The following is a 21,187-nucleotide window of genomic DNA, read 5'->3' as shown; positions in this document are numbered from 1 at the left end:
TAGGGTAATTTTAAAACTTCCAAACAATCTTTTTTTTTTTTTTCAAATAAAAAAAACATATAGTATTCCAAAGCATGAAATTCAAAGTTAATAATCATATTTATTAAAAATAAATAATCTTGTTGCTAGTCATGCAATTCAAACTCCAAATGTTTTTTTTTTTTTTTCAATTTTTTTGAGAATGTGAGCTAGAAACATCTAATGGTCATGTTTTGTTTATTGTGAAAACTGAAAACCTTGCGCCACTGACATTTGAGGATTCTCGAGAACTAATTATGCTTATAATAAAACATGTTCATCTTAGTTTTTTAGTAGTACTATGTGAAACATGCATAGATTAATTAAACTAAATGTCTATTTCTATATAACTATTAAGTTATATATTTTGTTTTTCTTAATTTTTAGGATAAAAGAAACTAATCTCTTAAGGTTTAGCAAAAAGACGCAGATTTTCTCCGAGATTTCAAAAGTTTAAAGAAAATTATTATTTTTTTAAAAAATAATTTTTTAAAATAAAATAAATCTCCCATGACACTTGATTTTTGGAACATTTAAATTCTTTCTCTGCATTTATTTTTTTAGTCAATATAAAGAAAATTAGGCGTTTTTTTTGTTTGTCAAAAATAGGGTTTAAATTTTCAAAAATTTCATGGTGGGGAGATGGCAACCGAGCTCATGGTTAAGGTCAAAATTAAATCATTGCATTAGATATAAATTATATAATTCAACAATATATTTTTGTGGGATATAAATATTTTAAAAATCATGCAATAAAAAATACAGATGGGGGTAGATGTGCCGCCTCGCTAGATGGGCTACCCTGCAGTAATTTCTGGCTACAAAAAACATTTAACTCCGCACCGACCCTTCCCACATGACTCTGCTCTGCTATGCTCTGTTCTGTTCTGTTCCCTGATTTCTTTCTCAACCGTTTTCAGCCCCTGAAAAGAGAAAAAAATGAACTCGCAATAAATAAAATCATTCAAATAAAAAGCCTACATTTATTAATTCTCGGCCTCTCTCTTTATTTTTATTTTTATTTTTATTTTTATTTTTATTTTCTGTGGCCGGGACCTCCTCGCCCTTCCTCCTCCCTCTATATAGAGCCTTTGGCTCTTCCCCATCTCTCACTCACTACGCTCTGTACTCCTCTGCGTCCCACAATCTCATGTGTCCCTGGTTTATCAGAAGTTTTTGCTGATAAATCATACCAACATTGCCATTTTCCTCCAAAAATTGTTCAGTTTTTTGCTAATGTGCTGAGCATTGAGTAGATCTCAGTGTTCCTGCATTTGGGTTCTTTTTATTTTCTGAACCCCTTTGTGTTTGAATTTCGTTTATTTTTTGTTTGCTTGGGTATGGAGAAGCTTGGGAGGCTTGTTACCATGATTCCTCTGTTTTTGCTTCTTTGTGTGCCTTTTGCTTTCGGCGGTCATGACTATGGCCAGGCTCTGAGCAAGAGCATTCTCTTTTTCGAGGCTCAGAGATCTGGGTACCTTCCCTCAAATCAGAGAGTCACATGGAGGAGCAATTCTGGTTTGAACGATGGGAAAGCCAGCGGGGTAAGTTCAATTCCCCTGTTTCTTAACGCACTTTAGTTTTTCTTGCAGAAGTCCAAAGTGGGTATGCCGGAAAACTGCTGTTTATGGATTTTACCACTAATGCTTTCGTTTTTCTTGCGAAATTTCCATGTGGGTAGGTGAGAAATCCACTGGGAATGGGTTTTCCCAGCGGAACCCACTAAACAATTTGAGCCCGCAAAATTTTCTTTCAAAATAATCCTAGTGGGTATGGCGAGAGAACCAACGTTCTATGAGTTTTCATAGAAATAACACCTACACGGATCACAGCATCCTACTTCAATTTTTCTAGATTAAAGTCCAAGTGGGTTTGTGAATAACCCATTTCATTGTTTTTTTTCCTTTTTTGCAAATAAAATTTTAAGGTATGGTCTAGTAATTAAAGGGTTTTACCCATTATTCTCGAACGGGTTGAATTTTGTTGGATTATTAGCATGATCTTCCGACTGCAATCCCAAGCTTTAACATTTAATGAGATTACAGTGTTGTGAAATTCTTTGAATTTGGGAATTGGGCTCAGGTGGATCTGGTGGGAGGATACTACGATGCCGGGGACAATGTGAAGTTCGGGCTCCCCATGGCCTTCACAGTCACCATGATGTCCTGGAGCATAGTGGAGTATGGAAGGCAAATGGCTTCCAGTGGAGAGCTTGGGCACGCCATGGATGCTGTCAAGTGGGGCACCGACTACCTCATCAAAGCCCATCCAGAGCCCTACGTCCTCTATGGAGAGGTAACCCCTTGCCCCCTTTCCCTTAAATTATTCTTTCCACTTTTTAAACATTACTTTTGTTATCTATCGCCTTTAATCTCTGTTTTTCTACTCAAGTTGTGAGCATTCATGTCAATTTTTTCCTCCATTGACCATATAATTTACTCAAGTGGACGTTCGGTGTTGCTTGCTAAAGATGGATACATGATTCTTCCTGCAGTCTCTTCTTTCTTTTTCTACATATTCTCTTTTACCAACCCTAGTCTGTTTATGCCCCCACCCCTTTTTTTGGATTTCTTTTAAAAAAAAAAAATTGAAGGAAATACACTGCCCTGTTTTCACATATAACCAACCATATAATAGATCCAACGTTTCACAAAAAATCCTTAATTTGATGTATTATTTTGCTATTAGGATGGATGATTGAATAAAATTTTCCTTAAGTCTTCTATTTTAAAAAATTTCCACCGATAACTGCTCTGTTCTCAGATAGAACTATAAACTAGATCCAACCCCTTGTTTGGTTTTGATAGGGATTGATACATGATTATATGATTCGTGGTGAATCATTTTTTCTTTATTAAATTTTAGAAAAAACTTTCAACAAATGCTACTCTCTTTTTACATAAAACCAGCAAACAGGTTCAACACATGGCAAAAAAAAATCAAAACTGCTGTATTTGCCGTTTGAGCTTCTACATCCGCTTCAGAAGATATTCAATGTTTTTTGTTCCTTTTGAGGGATTCCATGTTTAATTCTTCTTAGGGATTTTGTCATTTACGATGAAATATGTGTGGGGTGATTTTAACTTGAAAATGGGAAGCCATCATTACCCTGCTTTGAACAATATTCTATTAATTAGTTGGGTACTTTGTTGTTAACGGTGTTAAATTTTTTTTCAATGTGATCTTGATTTTGGGCTTTTTAAAATTTTGATCAGGTCGGAGATGGGAACACCGACCACTACTGCTGGCAGCGGCCGGAGGACATGACGACCAATCGAAAGGCTTACAAGATCGATCCGAGCAATCCCGGGTCGGACCTCGCCGGAGAAACCGCCGCTGCCATGGCCGCCGCCTCCATGGTCTTCCGCCACTCTAACCCTGCTTACGCCAACGAGCTTCTCGTCCACGCTCACCAGGTTTTGCTCTCTCCCTGTCTAATGAACAAGTTGCTTTTTTATGTTATGCCTGCAATCTTAAGGTCTGTTTGGAAGATGAGGTTCGAAAATAAGAATGAATTTTTAAAATATTTTTTATATAAAATATTATAATAAATAAAAATTTATTTTAATATTTATAAATTAAAAAATGAATTTTTCGTTCATAAATTTTTATATTTTTTATTTTCTCTATCACTTCTCTTAACCATAAAAAATTTCTTAACATTTTTTTTTTTGGTCTTTTCCATATATCTTCTTACTTCAAAGGGGCCTTTAGTAAAACTTTGTCTGGGCGCATGTTAGCATAATATACCATGTTAGCAAATCTGTGGCATTTAATAGACAGTTTGCGCAGATCCAGTTGCGTAGGTTAGCAGCGCATTTAATAATAACAGTGGCTTTAAGTGCAAGAGAAATTTATATTAATTTTAAAAAGTTTTTAAAAATTCGTATTATATTTTGCCCGAAGACTCAGCTTAGGGGGTGCGTGCTGATTCAATTCCGGGTTAGACCCCATTTGCATTGGGGCCTTACCCGACTGTTAAGAATACGGATCCTATTATACTATTATTTATCAATTAGACTAACCTCGTGACAAGCACGTGAACATAATTTGTGATTGAGTGCGCGGTAAAATTGTCGGCGCACATTATGGATCATTCGGGGGACGCTTTCCCGCTAATAGCGGACGGGTGTCTTTTGACCGTACATTTCTGTACCTTTTGAGATCTGCACCGTCAGTTCCCGGATCCGTAAAAGTGCGGTTCCTGTCGTCCGCCACGTGGAAAGGCTGTCGGTGTCGTCGCACGGCGGCACATGCTAGCATTTCCCACCCCTAGAAACTTCTCATTCCCAATATACCCTTGCTCTTTAGTCATATTTTCCATGCTGAGCTCTTTAATCTCTTTCGTGGCAGCTCTTCGAGTTCGCGGACAAATTCAGGGGCAAATACGACAGCAGCATTACGGTGGCGCAGAAGTACTATAAATCCGTCAGTGGATACGCCGTACGTGATCACAACTCTCCAGTAACTAACTGTCGACGGTGGGACAGTGCGCACCCGGCGCTCTTTAGTCGAGGATGCGCACCATTCACCCCCCGTTTAATTGCACAACTGTGTCCAAACACCAAACTGAAAAAATGATTTTTGTTTTTCTATTTTTTTTTGTTGCGCGCGTGTAGGACGAGTTGCTGTGGGCAGCTGCGTGGTTGTACCAAGCAACCAACGACGGGTACTACTTGAGTTACCTCGCAAACAACGCTGACTCACTGGGTGGAACCGGCTGGGACATGAACGAGTTCGGATGGGATGTCAAGTATGCTGGGGTTCAAGTTCTTGTGTCCAAGGTAAACCCTATTTTCCACATTTCTTCACTTGATTTAAAGGACTGTTTGGAATCATGAATGAAAATTGACAAACGTGACTTATGATTCCTTGAAATTGCTTTTGTTCTGCAGTTCCTAATGCAAGGGAAAGCAGGGCAGTATGCATCAGTTTTTGAGGAGTACCAATCCCAGGCAGAATCCTTCATGTGCTCGTGCCTTGGGAAGGGCACAAAGAATGTTAAGATGACTCCGGGAGGACTCATTTACCGGCAGTCGTGGAACAACCTGCAGTTTGTGACGAGCGCCTCTTTCCTCCTTGCAGTCTACTCCGATTATCTAACTTCTTCCAAGAAGATGCAAGCACGGTGTGCTGCTGGAACTGTCACAGCCCCCGAGCTTCTGTCCTTTGCAAAATCTCAGGTATCAGATCATTCGTCTGCATATTTCTTCCTGGAAACTAATGCTGCATCTTCCAAACATATGTAGCTTTAGGAACTGTACATTTGAAAGAAAGTACCCAGATGTGTAAAAGAATCTAAGATCATATATCTGAACTCCCCAGATGCGAAAATTGCAACATACTTATCTTCCTTCCAAGTACCTCGATGGAAAAGATGTCTCTAGTACAATTAAGTAATGCTCTATTCAACTAATAAATGTTAAAATCCTCAGGTGGACTACATTCTTGGGGACAACCCGCGAGGTACAAGTTACATGGTGGGGTATGGAAGTAACTACCCTCAACAGGTTCACCACCGGGCGAGCTCGATTGTCTCCATTAAGGTTGATTCATCATTTGTGACCTGCCGGGGAGGGTATGCCACTTGGTTTAGCAGGAAAGCTAGCGACCCGAATCTCCTCACTGGTGCCATTGTTGGTGGCCCTGATGGCTATGACAATTTTGCTGATCAAAGGGACAACTATGAGCAAACAGAGCCCGCTACCTACAACAATGCTCCTCTTCTAGGCATATTGGCAAGATTAAGCAGTGGTCGAGGAGGCTTCAATCAGGTCCTCCCAGGTGAATAAAGTTATTTCTCATTATCATTATTTGTAAGAATATTTATTTTTGTTTTGGTGGGGCTTGTAATACAATACGCAAATAAACAACTTTTCCTTGGTGCCATATATAGGAAAAATAATTTATTATTTAGGTTACCTCAATGGAAGCTTTTCTGCTTATAATGAACAATAATTTTGTTTGCAGTGGCTCCCCAGCAACCCAAGACTACTCCTCCTCCTACTACTCCAGGTATTCTTCATATTTTCAAATATCATTTCTCCTCTTTTTGGAATATTATCATAACATCATTGAATGTGGTACAAATTATCTGTCTCAATGTTATTTTGAGCCAAAGTAATTTTGGAGGGCTTGTTTTGCAGTTTCATCTTCTTCTCCAGTTGAGATTGAGCAGAAGGTCACAGCTTCATGGAATGCCAAGGGGAAAACCTACCACAGATACTCCACAATAGTGACCAACAAGTCCACACAGACTTTGAAGGATCTTAACTTATCAATTAACAAGCTTTGGGGTCCTTTGTGGGGTCTCAAAAAGTCTGGTGCCAATTCGTATGCTCTTCCCTCGTGGGTCAGTTCTCTACCTGCTGGCAAAAGCATCGAGTTCGTTTACATCCATTCTGCTTCTCCAGCAGATGTCTCGGTCTCGCACTACACTCTGGTCTGAGACAAGGAGAAACTTGGTTATACGAGGTGAAAGATCGATGTTTGCATCATTTTCTGGGGTTGTAATTTATGAATTGTGCAGCTTATACAAAGTGCAGTCCAGGAAGGTCTTTTTTATTTTTCCTGAAGTTTGTTCTTGTTAATTTGGCAGCTAAGTAGGGTTTTAGACAAAGGTAAATAAGAAAAGATTGAAGGTTGGAGGAAGAAAGGAGTGAAGGGACAATTAAAAAGGAAGTGCTCATCCTCTTTCTCCTCCATATTATTAGTTGCATAGAGAGATTGGAGAAGAGGGAGATAGTGAATGTGTTGAGAAGGAAAGCAGTTCTCAACACAATCCAACGAGTCTTTGTTTCTTTTTTCTGTATTCAATGTTAATTTCAAACCAACTTTGGAAGCTTCTTTTTGGTTGTGATGTTGTAAGCTTTGCAGCAGTTCTTGTTTCTCATATAATATATAGCTGGTTGAATTAAGTTTTGTTGCATTTTCCTTTCTCTGATTATATTATTAATAATTTTCTTTCTCTGATTATATTAGTACCATTATGCAAGCAAAAACAGGCAGTTTGTTTTTGGTTTGTTGAAAGTAGAAATCACGGAGCTCCTTTCAAAATTGAAGACTAGTTTTCCCCTTTTTCAATACCTCCTTTAATGACTTCCAGGAGTGATCTTAAAAATCAAGATCAGTAGTAATCCAAAGTTTAACAGCCATCAGTACCTGAGCCAAAAAAATAATAATAATAAAAAAAAAAAAGCCAAGGCTCTCTGGACGGTTATTTAATGAAATGATTTATTTAATGAAAATAGAAATCTCTATAAATATTCCCAATGCATTTGAATGTATCAAATTGCCAAGCAGGACACCTACACATCATCACCATTTCATTTGATGGCCCCGTACATGCATACGAGGCACAATGAAAGTCTCTCCTGTACAAGTTAAAAAGGAGAAAAACAGCAACTGTCCATTCATTCATCAAGGCTCATTACAAAGCTTAAAGCTGGAAGTGAAATAAAAAACCTGAAAACATAAAGAAAAGAAACCTGCTATTCTTCAGCCCAAAAAAAAAAAAACAAGCTTTTTCTTCACTAGTAATGAACATTGCTCATTTGACTCATTTATTAAACCTTTTCACACCCTATACATTTTATACATCACACCATGCCACATTGCTCGTGAAAAATCCTTCCCACTGGTTTTTCTAAAGAAAAATCATTAGACAATGTGGCTTGTTTTTTTCAGCTCAACTACTATGACACTGATGTTGTCTTTGCTTCCCCGAACCATGGCCAGCTCGGCCAGCACTGCTGCTGCATCTGCTGCACAACTTCCAGCTAAGCCCTCCAAGAACCTCCTCCTAATTTGACCGCAAAGACATCTCTTTGTGACCTCGCAAGCAACCTCGTTCGACACAACATCCCACAAACCATCACTGGCTATTACGAGGAACTCATCCAAATCTGTTCGCTTGCTCACAGTAACTTCCGGGATGGGGATCACATATGGCCTCAGATACTGATCTCCTGTGGCAGAGGAAGATTTCCAAGTAGACATACAGAAGGATGGAGTAGAAAGTTTGGAAAAAGAAAGAAATATGAGAAAGTAGCGAATCACTTGGCTCCACTGAGTTTAGGTTACACTTTGTTTAGGGAGTCAGCACCATTGAAGTTGATTCGTGGAAGGAAAATCATTTTATAGGAATATAACAGTTTTAAAAAAAGGTGAGGTTGTTTTGAGAAAAATGACCATGAGATAGTTGATGTTATTAAACATTAAATAGAAAATAAATGTCTGTCTCAGATCTCTGTATGTTATTTCATATTGGTTAAAATAAGCGCCAGATTTTGTATGGATATTCAACTTAGAATAGCATTGCTTTCTATCGTTTAGAAGCATGATTTTCAGACCTTAGATTTGGATTAAGATGGATTTGAACAAATTTTAATATAATTTTTTATTTACATCTTATCCAAATCTAATACAAATCCAAATGCAAGTCTTCTCGAAACAATGGGGTATATGTACTTGTACAATAGCTATTCCATTCTTACACATTTCCATTCCACGATCCAAATGTAACTGTTGAAGAAATGAGTAAATTGGAAAACTTAATCACAATGATAGGCGTCTCCCTCTATAATATATATCAAGTACATGACAATGACCATAATACCTTAACTAACTCACACTAGCTAATAATAACAATAGCACATATTAATAATGCTAAATGCCCGAAATAATCCGTGACACCCCCCTCAAGCTAGAGCATTGATATCATATGCTTCTAGCTATTAGGAATAAATTTAAGACGAGCACCACCTAAAGCCTTAGTGAATAAATCAACAAGTTGGAATTCATATTTCACAAAAGTGATTGTGCTTTTATACAAGTTTCTCCCAAATAAAGTGAAAACCAACTTCAATGTGTTTTGTCCAAGAGGGTTGGAGGCAATATGAATGCCACACATCTACTCCATAAACCAAGAATGTGGAAAAACAAGTTCTTCTAATATGTTCTTCAACCAAACAAGTTTACATTTAGTGTGAGCCATGGCCCTATACTTTGACTTAACACTTGACCCACCCACCACAGTTTGTTTATGTTGTGTAATATCTCAGAATTGCATAGCGGAATTTAAACGCAACAATCAATGAAGATCAAATATGGAATACACACACACACACAGAGTATATTTGAAAGCAAAACTTAACAAAGCAAAGATTTACGTGATTTGGAAAAACCTACATCCATGCGAGCAATCGGCTAAGGTTTTCACCATGAGAATGTCAAAGAACACAATACAATACAATGATCTTCCACTCTCAGAATATACCCAAAATGGTATATTTATAAACACTTCGGAGGCATCCCTCCAAACACCCAGCCATATTAATGTTCACATTCAAATTTTGAAATCAACTTCGCTGCCCCGAGCAAATTAGTGGCCAGATTAACCCAATCAGTCGACTAATGCAGACATAATGTAATTGTCCAAATTTTGGATTAATCAGTTGACGGTTTATTGCTGCTCCTCTGCACAAGTGATTTCAACTATGTTTTTTTTTCTTTGTTTATGCACTCCATCAAGTATATGAGCCACAAAAAACACAACAATCTCCACCTTGGCGAGTATAAGCCCCTTAGGAGAACCTAAAATATATCTCGTTGCTTCACCTTGACCTTGGAACGTTAGGTTGGTTTGTCTTCCTTCTAGCACTTGGAGACATGAAAAGTCCAAGCAATGCTTGAACTTTTCAATAGTAACCAATTTTGTCAAAATGTCCACTGCGTTTTCAGATGTGTGAACCTTCTCCAATACAAGTTCACTTGAAGTTATCAATTCCCGGACCCTGTGGAACTTTACATCAATATGCTTGGTTCTAGCATGGTACCATGGTTTTAAATAAAGGCCGCGACCGTTACGTAATGCCGTTACGTAAAGGTTTTTTGGGTTACCGATACCATTACACACCGCGAAATCGGTGGGAAGAAAAATCACGGCCGTAGCAGCCGTTACGGACCGCGACCGTTACGTAAAGGCCGCTACGACCAATACGTAACTGCTACAGGACTGTTACACCAAAAAAATATTTTATTTTTTACTTTTTTTTCTCACTTTTTCTCTCTCTTTTATATATCATTCTCAATATACCAAGTCGCAAGAGGGGGAAAAGATTATAATGAGGATGACAATGATGCAAAATTTACTATTTCTTTAAATACTCACAATAGATGCATTAATTAACAATTTCAAACCACTAACTTGTTAGGAATTTTTTTTTTTAATAATATTAGTAATGTGATATTTATGTTCTTTATTTTTCAACTTCAACCTTCTTTCTTTTCTAGCTATTTTATATTTATATTATTCGTATGTCTTATGCGTCTAATAGATTAATGGAGTGTATAGTGCATTTTATTTTATTAATTCATTTAGCACACATAAGAATTTATCACAGATAAGAACAATGAGAAGTATAAATACGCGCACACATGTAATTTTCTATCAATGATGGTTTAAAACAAATGTAAACTTGTTGCCCTTACCAAATAACTTAGTTACTCGAACTAAAGGGTCCAAAATACACTAAAACCCTTTCTAAGAATGGCTAAAAGTTTAAAACATGCAAGTACACTAATATGCACAAGGTTGTGCGTGCTTCAAAAAAATTCACGGCCGTTACACCCGCTTCCCGTTATGTAACATCCGCTACTCCTGCTTCCCGTTACACCCGTTACCGTTACGTTAAGCTACCCGCTATCACGATTTAAAACCATGCATGGTACACTTGATTCTTTGCTAGGGTAGATAGCGCTTTGACTGTCACAACTTAGCACAACCCCATTTTGCTGTATACCCAACTCTTTGACCAAACCGATAAGCCATAAGACTTCCTTTGCAGCTTTGGCAACTGCCATATATTCATATTCAATTATAGACAATGCCACCAAGGATTATAACATGGACCTCCAATATATAGGTCCTCCCACAAGGGTAAAGACATAACCCATTGTAGACCTTCTGTCCTCCATATTCCCAGCATAATCAGCATCAATAAATCCCACAATTGATGGACTATCCTGTTGCTTACTGAAGATGATGCCATAACTAGAAGTACCTTATAAGTATCTGAAAATTCATTTGACGACTTTCCAGTGTTGTCTACTCAGATTAGAAAGAAACTTACTCACCAGTCACTGCATGTGCTAAGTCTAGTCTTGTACACACCATGACATACATTAAACTCTCCACGGCACTAGCATAGGGGACATTTGACATGTTCTGAATATCATCATCTGTACTTGGGCGTTCAGCAGTAGACAATTTAAAGTGACTCGCTAGAGATGTACATACCAGTTTATTCATGTTGAACCTTTCCAACACCTCCATATAATCGACTTGAGATAACCACAACCTCCCTGTAGTTCTGCCCCGACGAATCTTCATTCCAAGTATCTTCTTGGCTGGACCAAGATCTTTCATGTCAAACTCTTTATGCAACAGATTCTTTAACTGATTTACCTTAGTTAAATCCTTTGCAGCTATTAACATGTCATCGACATACAACAATAAGAAAATAAAGAGAACCATTATCAAGCTTATTCACATACACGCAACAGTCATACTCACATTTCTATAGTCAATCTTGATTATATAGGAATCAAATCTTTTGTACCATTGCCTTGGATACTGTTTTAGTCCGCAAAGTGATTTCTTCAACTTGCAAACTAAGTGTTCTTTGCCCTGATTCACTGAATCCCTCCGGCCGTACCGTATAAATCTATTCCTCCAAGTCACCATAGAGAAATGTCATCTTCACATCCATTTGTTCCAAATGCAAATCATAATGAGCTACTAACCCCAACACTACCCTGATGGAAGTGTGTCGGAACATAGGTGAAAATATTTCATCATAATCCATTCTTTTTTTTCGTGAATACCCTTTTGTTAAGCCGCGACGTTCGGATAGAGGGTTCAAGCCAAATCCCAAATATCTGGGAGGAGGTTAGACGTGCGACGCATGGACTGACGTAATGATGTCGTGCATGGGGAAGGTTTGCATGAGTGCATGAACTGGGTCGTGGTAGTTTGGCAGTTTGGACGGAACCATTAAACACGTTTAAAACAACACTTTTATTTCCGTTAGTTATGCTATGCTTTTAAGTGTCTTTGTATGCTCTATTTTACGTGTGTTTAGTTCCCTTTTATTTCGGTTTTCTAGTACGTGGCTTTGCTTATTTAAGCAGCCAAAAGTTACCAATGAGGAATCAAAAAATTAGTTAATTCAAACCTTGCGGTACTTTCTCACCTAAAGAGAAAACAATTCACTTTATCATTTGAATATCTGTGTTGGGACCTATCATTGGTACCAGAGACATGGGAATCAACAAGGAACGTATTGAACAATTAGAGTTTGGGCTTGGTGCAGTTTAGGTGGGGGACTACATCGAATGGAGTTTGGTATGACTGACAAACTTCACCATTTGGAGGAAACTCTCAATCATCTTTCGAATGTTTTGCTTTCTAATACGAAATCCTCAAGTCATGAAAATCACCACCGAGAAAACCAAGATGGAGGTGGACCGATTGTCTCGTCAAAATCAGCCAAGCTAGAATTTCCACGATTCTATAGAGATGATCCAACAAAGTGGTTTAATCGGGTGGAATAGTTTTTCAAATATATGGGCACTGCCGCAAATAAGAAAGTTCCCATGGCCGCTTACCACCTTGAAGGGGAGGCCAATCAATGGTGGCAATGGATTCGTAGAACATTACGGGATGAAGGACACGTGATTTCATGGAAGAGATTCGAAGAAGAAGTATGGGCTCACTTCGGACCATCAGGATGTGAAGATTTTGATGAAGCTCTCTCAAGGATAAAGCAACTGGGGACATTAAGAGACTATTAGCGCGAGTTTGAGAAGCTCGGCAACAAGGTGCGTGGATGGACACAGAAGGCGTTGGTGGGGACGATCATGGGTGGCTTGAAGGCTAAGATTGCTGATGAGATTCGGATGTTTAAACCGCAATCCCTCAAGGAGAGGGTATTGGCGATGCCAAATTTCAATGAATCCTTCACCATTGAAACTGATGCTGCAAGAGAGGGTATCGACGTGGTCTTAACTCAACAAGGCCAGCCCATCGCCTTTATGAGCCGTGCACTAGGAATTACAAAAAAATCATGGTCAACCTATGCTAAAGAGATGCTTGCAATTGTGGAGGCTATACACTTATGGCGACCATATTTGTTGGGGAAAAATTTTTTCATCTAGACCGACCAACGTAGCCTAAATATTTTTTGGAACAACGTTTGGCGACACCGGAGCAACAAAAATGGGTAGCCAAATTATTGGGCTACAATTATGAGATCACTTATTGCCCAAGCTGTGAAAATTCAGCTGTGGATGCCCTCTCACGCAAACCCAACAGTCCAGTCCTTAATCACCTTCATGTACCCGTAGTGACCATGTGGGAGGAAGTTCGGAAGGCTTATGAAGGAGATCCATATATTCAGTCAATAGATCAAAACTCAAATTGATGGGCCATTTACACAACGCCAGGGGTTAATCTATTTTAAAGGCAGGGTAATTATTCCTTCCCAAAGGGAGTTACAGAAAAGGCTGATACACGAGGCTCACAACACTAAAATTGGGGGGCATTCAAGAGTATTGCGGATATTTAAGCGGCTGGCTCAACAATTTTATTGGCCTAAAATGTACCAAGAAGTTCAAGAATATGTCAAGCGATGTGAAATATGCCAAAAGATGAAATCCGAGACACACTCACCTGCTAGACTTCTCCAACCGTTGCCCATTCCTTGCCAAGTATGGGACGATATCACTCTTGACTTTGTTGAAGGATTGCTCACGTCCCATGGCAAGGACGCTATATTGGTAGTAGTTGACAGGTTAAGTAAATCTACACATTTCTTAACTTTAACTCATCCATTTACTGCTAAAGGGGTGGCTGAAATTTTTTTTGAAGGAATTATCAAGTTGCATGGTCTTCCAAAATCCATCATCAGTGATCGTATTAATTAGCACATTTTGGCAAGAATTTTTTCAAATGTCAAGAACCAAGTTACAACTTAGCTCTGCCTATCATCCGCAAACAGACGGACAAATGGAAGTCGTCAATTGCTGTGTGGAGCAATATCTCCGGTGCTTTGTGCATCAATGGCCACGCAAGTGGTGTGCTTGTCTTCCTTGGGTTGAGTTATGGTATAATACAACGTACCATGCGTCAACGAGAATGACTCCATTTCAGGCGATATATGGGCATCCGCTTCCCTCAATTCCACTCTACCACAACGATTTTTCTTCCGTCAATGAAGTGGATGTAAATTTGGTGTCTCGGGATTAGTAGCTCAAAGCCAACTTGGAACCATCAATCGCATGAAGCAAACAGCTGATCAAAAGAGGCGGGAAGTCACGTTTGAAGTCGGGGATATGGTGTTTCTTAAATTGCATCCCTATCGACAACAATCAACTTAAATGGGCCCACCAAAAGCTTGTCGGCCGCTTTTTATGGGCCATATCTAGTGATACAAAAAATTGGAGCAATTGCTTACAAACTTCAGCTACCAGCGGAGGCCCGAATTCATCCCATTTTTCACATTTCCCTCTTAAAATTTTTTTTGGGAGAACGTACAATGCCTTCTACTGAGTTGCCGCCCGTAATTGATGAGGGGGCGATCATACCTGAGCCTCAACGCATTTTGGATACTCGTTGGGTCAAATGGGGCAAGAAATTTGAAGAACACTTGGTTCAATGGAAATATTTACCAGTTGAAGTGGCCACGTGGGAGACACACCAGTTATTGCTTGATCAATTTCCAAATGTGGACCTTGAGGACAAGTGTCCACTCGGCAGGGAAGGTATTGTTAAGCTGTGATGTTCGGATAGAGGGTTCAAACCAAATCCCAAATATCTGGGAGGTAGTTAGACATGCGACACATGGACTGACGTAATGACGTCATGCATGGGGATGGTTTGCATAAGTGCATGAACTGGGTCGTGGCAGTTTGGACTGAACCATTAAACACGTGAAAAACAACACTTTTATTTTCGTCAGTTATGCTCTGTTTTTACGTGTCTTTGTATGCTTTGTTTTACGTGTGTTTAGTTCCCTTTTATTTCGGTTTTCTTCTACGTGGCTTTGCTTATTTAAGCAGCCAAAAGTTATCAATGAGGAATCAGAAAATCAGTTAATTCAAACCTTGCGGTACTTTCTCACCCGAAGAGAAAACAATTCACTTTATCATTTGAAAATCCGTGTTGGGACCTATCACCTTTTGCCACTAACCATGCCTTGAATTTCTTTCCTTCCTTTTTTGAAATTGCTTCCTTCTTCCTATATACCCATTTGCAACCTATCGTCCTCTTCTCATCTGGAAGCTCCACCAACTCCCAAGTTTGATTCTTATGCAGTAATTCCATTTCCTTAATCATAGCACCCATCCACCTACTTTTCTCCTGGCTGTGCACTGCCTCTTGAAATGTAGTTGGATCATTGCAACTAGTAATGAAAGCATAAGATACTAACTCTTCAAACCCATACCTTGGCGGTGGTCGGATAGTGCGTATGGATCTCTGTATAGGAATATTATCAACTTGTTGGTTTTTCAAGCTAGAAATCCTTGCAACTAGAGAACCAAGATCATTGTCATTGCCCTGAGTTTCTAACTTCACCTGCACAACATGTTTGTCTCTACTCCAATTTTCTGGCTCCTGTTTCTCTTCATCAAATTCTTGAGTACGCTTCACCATAGCTTTCTCATCAAAAACTACATCTCTATTGATCACCACCTTGTTTGTCATTGGATCCCACAACTTGAACCCCTTCATACCCTTTTGATATCCCAAAAAGATGCAACTTCTAGACTTTGCGTCAAGCTTCGATTTCTCCTCACTAGACACGTGAACATAAGTCGGACAACCGAATACCTTCAATCCGGAATAGTCTACTGCATTTTCCGTCCATACCTCTTCAGCCACTTTCCCCTCTAGTGATGCCCTTGGTGATCAGTTAACCAAGAAACAAGTCATACTAATTGTTAATTGTCAAGGCCCAGAAGTTCTTCGGTAGCCCTGCATTAAGCCTGAGACACCGAACTCCTTCAGCTAGAGTTCAATTCATCCTTTCAGCCACACCATTTTTTTAGGTGTCCGACAAACAATGAAGTGTCTCTTAATGCCTTGCTGCTCACAAAACTCCATGAACCTAGAATCAGCATACTCGGTTTTATTGTCTAACGTGAGGCATTTGATTCTCCTCCCCATCTGGTTTTCCACTTCAGCTTTCCACAACTTAAACCTAACAAACGTATCAGACTTATGCCGCATGAAGTATACCCAGACTTTCCATGAGTAGTCGTCAACAAAACTCACAAAATAAACATGTCCACCTCTTGATGCTACTCTAACCGGCCCCCAAACATCAAAATATATATAATCAAGAATACCTTCCGTATTGTGAATAGCTGATTTGAATTTTACCCTATTTTGTTTCCCAAGAACACAAAACTTGCAAAAATTCAGCTTACATGTTCTCATACCTTTCAAGAGTTTCCTCTTGTGAAGTTCGTTCATACCATGTTCACCCATATGCCCAAGCCGTATATGTCACAAAACAATTTCATCAAATTCAGTATCTACGGCTGCAGCTCCACCTACAACAGTAATTCCTTGTAGTGTATAAATATTTCTATCTAACTTTTGCCCTTTCGTCACCGTCAAAATACCTTTCCACACTTTCACAATCCCACTTACAAGTCTGTAAGTGAATCCATTACAATCCAAAGTGCCAAGTGAGATGAGACTCTTCCGTAGGTCCGGTATGTGTCTTACATTACTCAAGGTTCTCACAACACCATCAAACATTTTAATTCTAACACTTCCAATGCCAATGATTTTACAAGAGACATCATTGCCTACAAGAATTGAACCTGAATTTACCAATCTATAAATGCTGAACCACTCCTTGTTTGGAGTCATATGGTAAGAACATGCCAAATCTAGAATCCAGGAGTCCATGAGGCGATTCGACCCTGACGAAACTGAGAGTACATCACCATCACTGCAAACTGAATTTCCTTTTTGAACTACATTTGCTAATTTTGAAGTTCCTTCATGCTTTTCAGCATTTCCTTTTTTCCAATTTGAACACTCTAGTTTAATGTGCCCCTTTTTACCGCACTTATAACACCGGGTATCCTTTTTCTTTTTGGATTGAGTTTGGGATTTTTGACTCGATCCATTTCTGAATTTTCCTCTCCCACGATCATAGTTGCCTTTCACCACAAGTCCTCCGTGTGAATATTCATTGCAGATTTTCAGCCTTGGATGAAATCCCAACAAGGCACTCGTCACCTCTCTTAAATTTAGGGTTTCTTTCCCCCATGTAAGAGTGGTAACTAGATTTTCATATGTGCGAGTCGCTGGCAAGAAATTCAGTAGCATCAACGCCTTATCATCCTCTTCAAATTTTACATCAACACGCAATAAATCACTTATGATTTGATTAAATGTGTTGATGTGTTGATTCCAATTTGAACCATCCACCATCTTAAGCCAATAAAGACGCTGCTTAAGAAATAATTTGTTAGTAAGGGATTTTGACATGTACCGACTTTCAAGCTTTTGTCACACAACCGCAGGAGAATCTTCCTCCATGACATGATAGAGTACTTCATCGACCAAACATAATCGTATTGTATCTACAGTCTTTGCCTTCTAATTCTCTCCAATTAGCCTCATCCATACCTTCCAGTTGAACACCATACAAGGCTTTCAGCATTCCTTACTGCACAAGCAGATCTTTCACTCTCCTTTGCCACAAATTGAAGTTTCCGGTTCCATCAAATTTGACAACATCAAATTTCAAAGATGAAGTGCCTGATGCCATAACAACAACACTCTGATACCAATTGTTGTGTAATATCTCGAAATTGCACAACGAAATTTAAATGCAGCAACCAATGAAGATCAAATATGGAACACACACACTGTATATCTGAAAACAAAACTTAACGCAAAGATTTACGTGGTTCGGCAAAGCCTACATCCACGGGAGCAATTGACAAAGGTTTTCAATGAGAATATCAAAGAACACAGTACAATACAATACAATACAATGATCTTCCACTCTCAGAATATACCCAGAATGGTATATTTATAAACACTTCGGAGGCTTCACTCCAAACACCCAACCATATTAACGTTCACATTCAAATTTTGAAATCAGCCTCGCTGCCCCGAGCCAATTAGTTGACTAATTAGGCCAATCAGCTGACTAATTCAGACAGAATGTAATTGTCTAAATTCTAGATTAATCAGTCGACTGATATTGCCAATTAGTCGATGGTTTACTACTGCTCCTCTGCATAAGTGATTTCAACTATGTTTTCTTTCTTTGTTTATGCACTCCATCTAGTATATGAGCCACAAAAACACAACAATTTCTTCCTCTTCCAAGAAACCAAGTTACACCAACAAAAATACAATACCCACTTGTGGATCTTATATTTAAAGGTGACCTCGCCCGATTTGCATCTGTATATCCCTAAATATAAATGTGACCCTAATCCTGATATAAGATACCTCTCCTAGGTGCTCTTTTTAGGTATCCCAAGATGTGAATTACTGCATCCTAGTGACTTGTTCTTGAAAAATCAAGAAGTTGATTCACAACATTTGTTGCAATAGATATATCATGTGAAATACTTAACCTTTCAACAATGTCCAAGGTACGACAATTTGTTAGGATCCATGGGTGTATCAAGAGGTTTGGATCCCAACAGTCTAGTCTCATTTAAAAGATCAAGAATAAACTTCCTCTATGACAAAATGGTTCCCACACAAATTCGTAATACTTCTATACCTAAGAAGTACTACAATGGTCCTTAATATCTGGTCTGAACTTGATATAGAAAATACTTTAGGCTGAGAGACCTTCACCATCACCACTAGTAATCACAATATCACCCATATACATTGTTAGCAGAATCCTACCAAATAGAGAATGCAAATAAAATACAAAATGATCTACTCCACATCATTGGAGGACAAACTCAAGTACTACATCATTGAATCAACCCATGCTTTAGGAGATTGCTCTAGACCATACAATGATTTCTTGAGCTAACACACCAAGCTTGACTCCCTCTAAGCAACAAATCTAAGTGGTTGTATCACTATGTAGAAAGGCATTCTTCATATTTAACTGATACAGAAGCTAGTGACAAGTGGCGGCTAAAGAGATGAATAAAGAGGTAAATGTATCTAAATAATCCAAACAATACACCTAAGTATATCCCTTAACAACAAGACATGACTACAAATGGGCTGCAAACCATCAATATCGATTTCGCGGTATATACCTAGCGACAACCAACTACAGACTTATTATAAGGAAAAGATACCAATTTCCAAGTGTCATTATTTGGTAATACATGCATCTCTTTAACCATTGCAATCCTCCCCCCAAAATGGGCTATAAGGTCTTTGATATGGATTTAGCAAGAGCAATAGATGATAGAGTACAATATGGGGGTGACAAGAAATCAGGGCAAATGAATTAGAGATGGGAAGTTGTATACATGTGCATTTACCTTTTGGGACATAAATGGGAGAATCAACATCATGGGAAATGGGATCAATGGACAAGGAAACCAAAGACGTAGCAATAGAAGCTTGAGGGGACTCCTCTCCTTTAAGCCATTGTTTTGTCTACAACTGTAAATTAGGACAATCAAGACAACAAGAAGGTCTCAAACTACATGAAGATGCACGTGATTGACTAGACAAAGATAACAAGCTAGAATGAGGAAGATTAAGTAGAGGAAGAGACTTATCAAAGTCAAAAAGCACTCAAGGAACCATAACAATATATTGCACACTCAAAAAAGGTAACATTGATGAAAGATAATGAAGAGTAAGACCATAAAAATGACATCCATTTTGTGTCCATCAGTAGCCCAGAAAAATAAATTTTATAGCACAAGGATCTAGCTTATCATCCCTTGAGGTTAATTGATGAATAAAGGACACACACTCAAATATACAAGGAGGTAAAGAGAACAAAAGAGCATTTGGGAAGAGAACAAAGAAGGAAATTTTACCACCAAGAACGAAGTATGGTATTTTTTGATAAGAGAGTACGCAATCAACTTAGCATCGCTCCAAAACACTTTAGGAAAAATCATCTTAATAAAGTAAGGTATGAGTGATTTCAAGGATGTGTCTTTTTTTCCTCTCTACAAACCCATTTCGTTATGGAGTGTAAGGCATAGGATGGTAGATGAATAATCCCTGACTAAGACATATAAGTAATAAATTAGATACTAAAGTACTCCGTAGTACTCCATAGCATTATCACACCGAAGTATCCGCAAAAATAAATCAAATCGAGTCTTTATTTTAGAACAAAAGGCACAAAAGCTATGAAATAACTTAGAACAATATTTTATTAAATAAAGCCAAGTCATCCTTGTTTAATCATCCAAAAAGGTTGCAAAACATTGGAAACCAACTTGGACACAACCCAACTAGGGCCCAAACATCATAATTTATTAACATGAAAGGGCTTGTTGCATGTTTCAAAAAACAAATGGAAAACGAAGATGCTTTCCTAATTAAAAAAATTCACACTCAAAACTATTCACACTCAAGACTACACAAAACTCAAAGTAGGAACTTTTTTAAAAAAAAATAATTTTCTAATGAAGGATGACTAAGGCAACAATGGATTTGGAGTGGTGTATGCAGGTGATAAAAGGAGATTATGACTCTTTTAAGTGTTAAAGGCCACCAACTTCATATCCTCTAACAATCATCTTCGTTGTTTTAAAATCCTAAATGACAAAGAATCAGGAAAGAATGTGATTGAACAATTCATGGATTTTGTAATCTTGCAAAACAACACAAGATTGAAAAGGAATGTGAGAATGTACAAAAAAAAAGAATGAGAAATAGAGGAAGTGGTATTTACTATCCCTATTTCCCTTAATAGCAATAGTGTATCCATCAAAAAGGGTAACACAAGGTAAGCTTTCACTGAGAGTGGAAAAGAAATTAGTTGAACTTGTCATATGATCATTAGTAGGCGAATCTATAATCCAAGGACTAGTGTGAGAAATATTGGATGACAAGCAAGTTGTAGGGTTACCTATTTAGCAAGAGATGTAATTGGACGGGAAGCTTGTTGGGACACTTGACATAGAT

General features: G+C 38.4%; 2 protein-coding genes across 4 annotated transcripts in view; one reads left to right on the top strand and one right to left on the bottom strand.

The window, feature by feature from the left end:
• Positions 1-811: 811 nt before the first annotated feature.
• Positions 812-21,187, bottom strand: part of LOC131156989 (protein phosphatase 2C 51-like) — a 42,395-nt gene continuing 22,019 nt past the window's right edge. Inside the window, exon 3 of one of the 3 annotated variants that reach the window (XM_058110788.1) lies at positions 812-941. In XM_058110788.1, the coding sequence (XP_057966771.1) occupies positions 925-941 (17 nt within the window). In that variant the 3' untranslated portion in view covers positions 812-924. Of the gene's footprint in view, positions 942-7,148; positions 7,180-7,403; positions 7,986-21,187 lie in introns of those variants that run through there. The other 2 variants (XM_058110789.1, XM_058110787.1) reach the window with 2 other exon arrangements.
• On the top strand, positions 873-6,935 carry LOC131156987 (endoglucanase 6). The gene is made up of 9 exons (XM_058110786.1): positions 873-1,562; positions 2,101-2,313; positions 3,234-3,434; positions 4,372-4,461; positions 4,638-4,802; positions 4,914-5,201; positions 5,454-5,802; positions 5,989-6,033; positions 6,165-6,935. Exons 1-9 carry the CDS (start codon positions 1,359-1,361, stop codon positions 6,464-6,466), a joined length of 1,857 nt encoding a protein of 618 aa, XP_057966769.1. The 5' UTR covers positions 873-1,358; the 3' UTR covers positions 6,467-6,935.

The sequence above is a fragment of the Malania oleifera genome, chromosome 6, assembly GCF_029873635.1.
Source record: "Malania oleifera isolate guangnan ecotype guangnan chromosome 6, ASM2987363v1, whole genome shotgun sequence".
NCBI lineage: Eukaryota > Viridiplantae > Streptophyta > Magnoliopsida > Santalales > Ximeniaceae > Malania > Malania oleifera.
The sequence above is the reverse complement of the archived record's forward strand: the minus strand, read 5'-3'. Positions and strand labels throughout refer to the sequence as shown.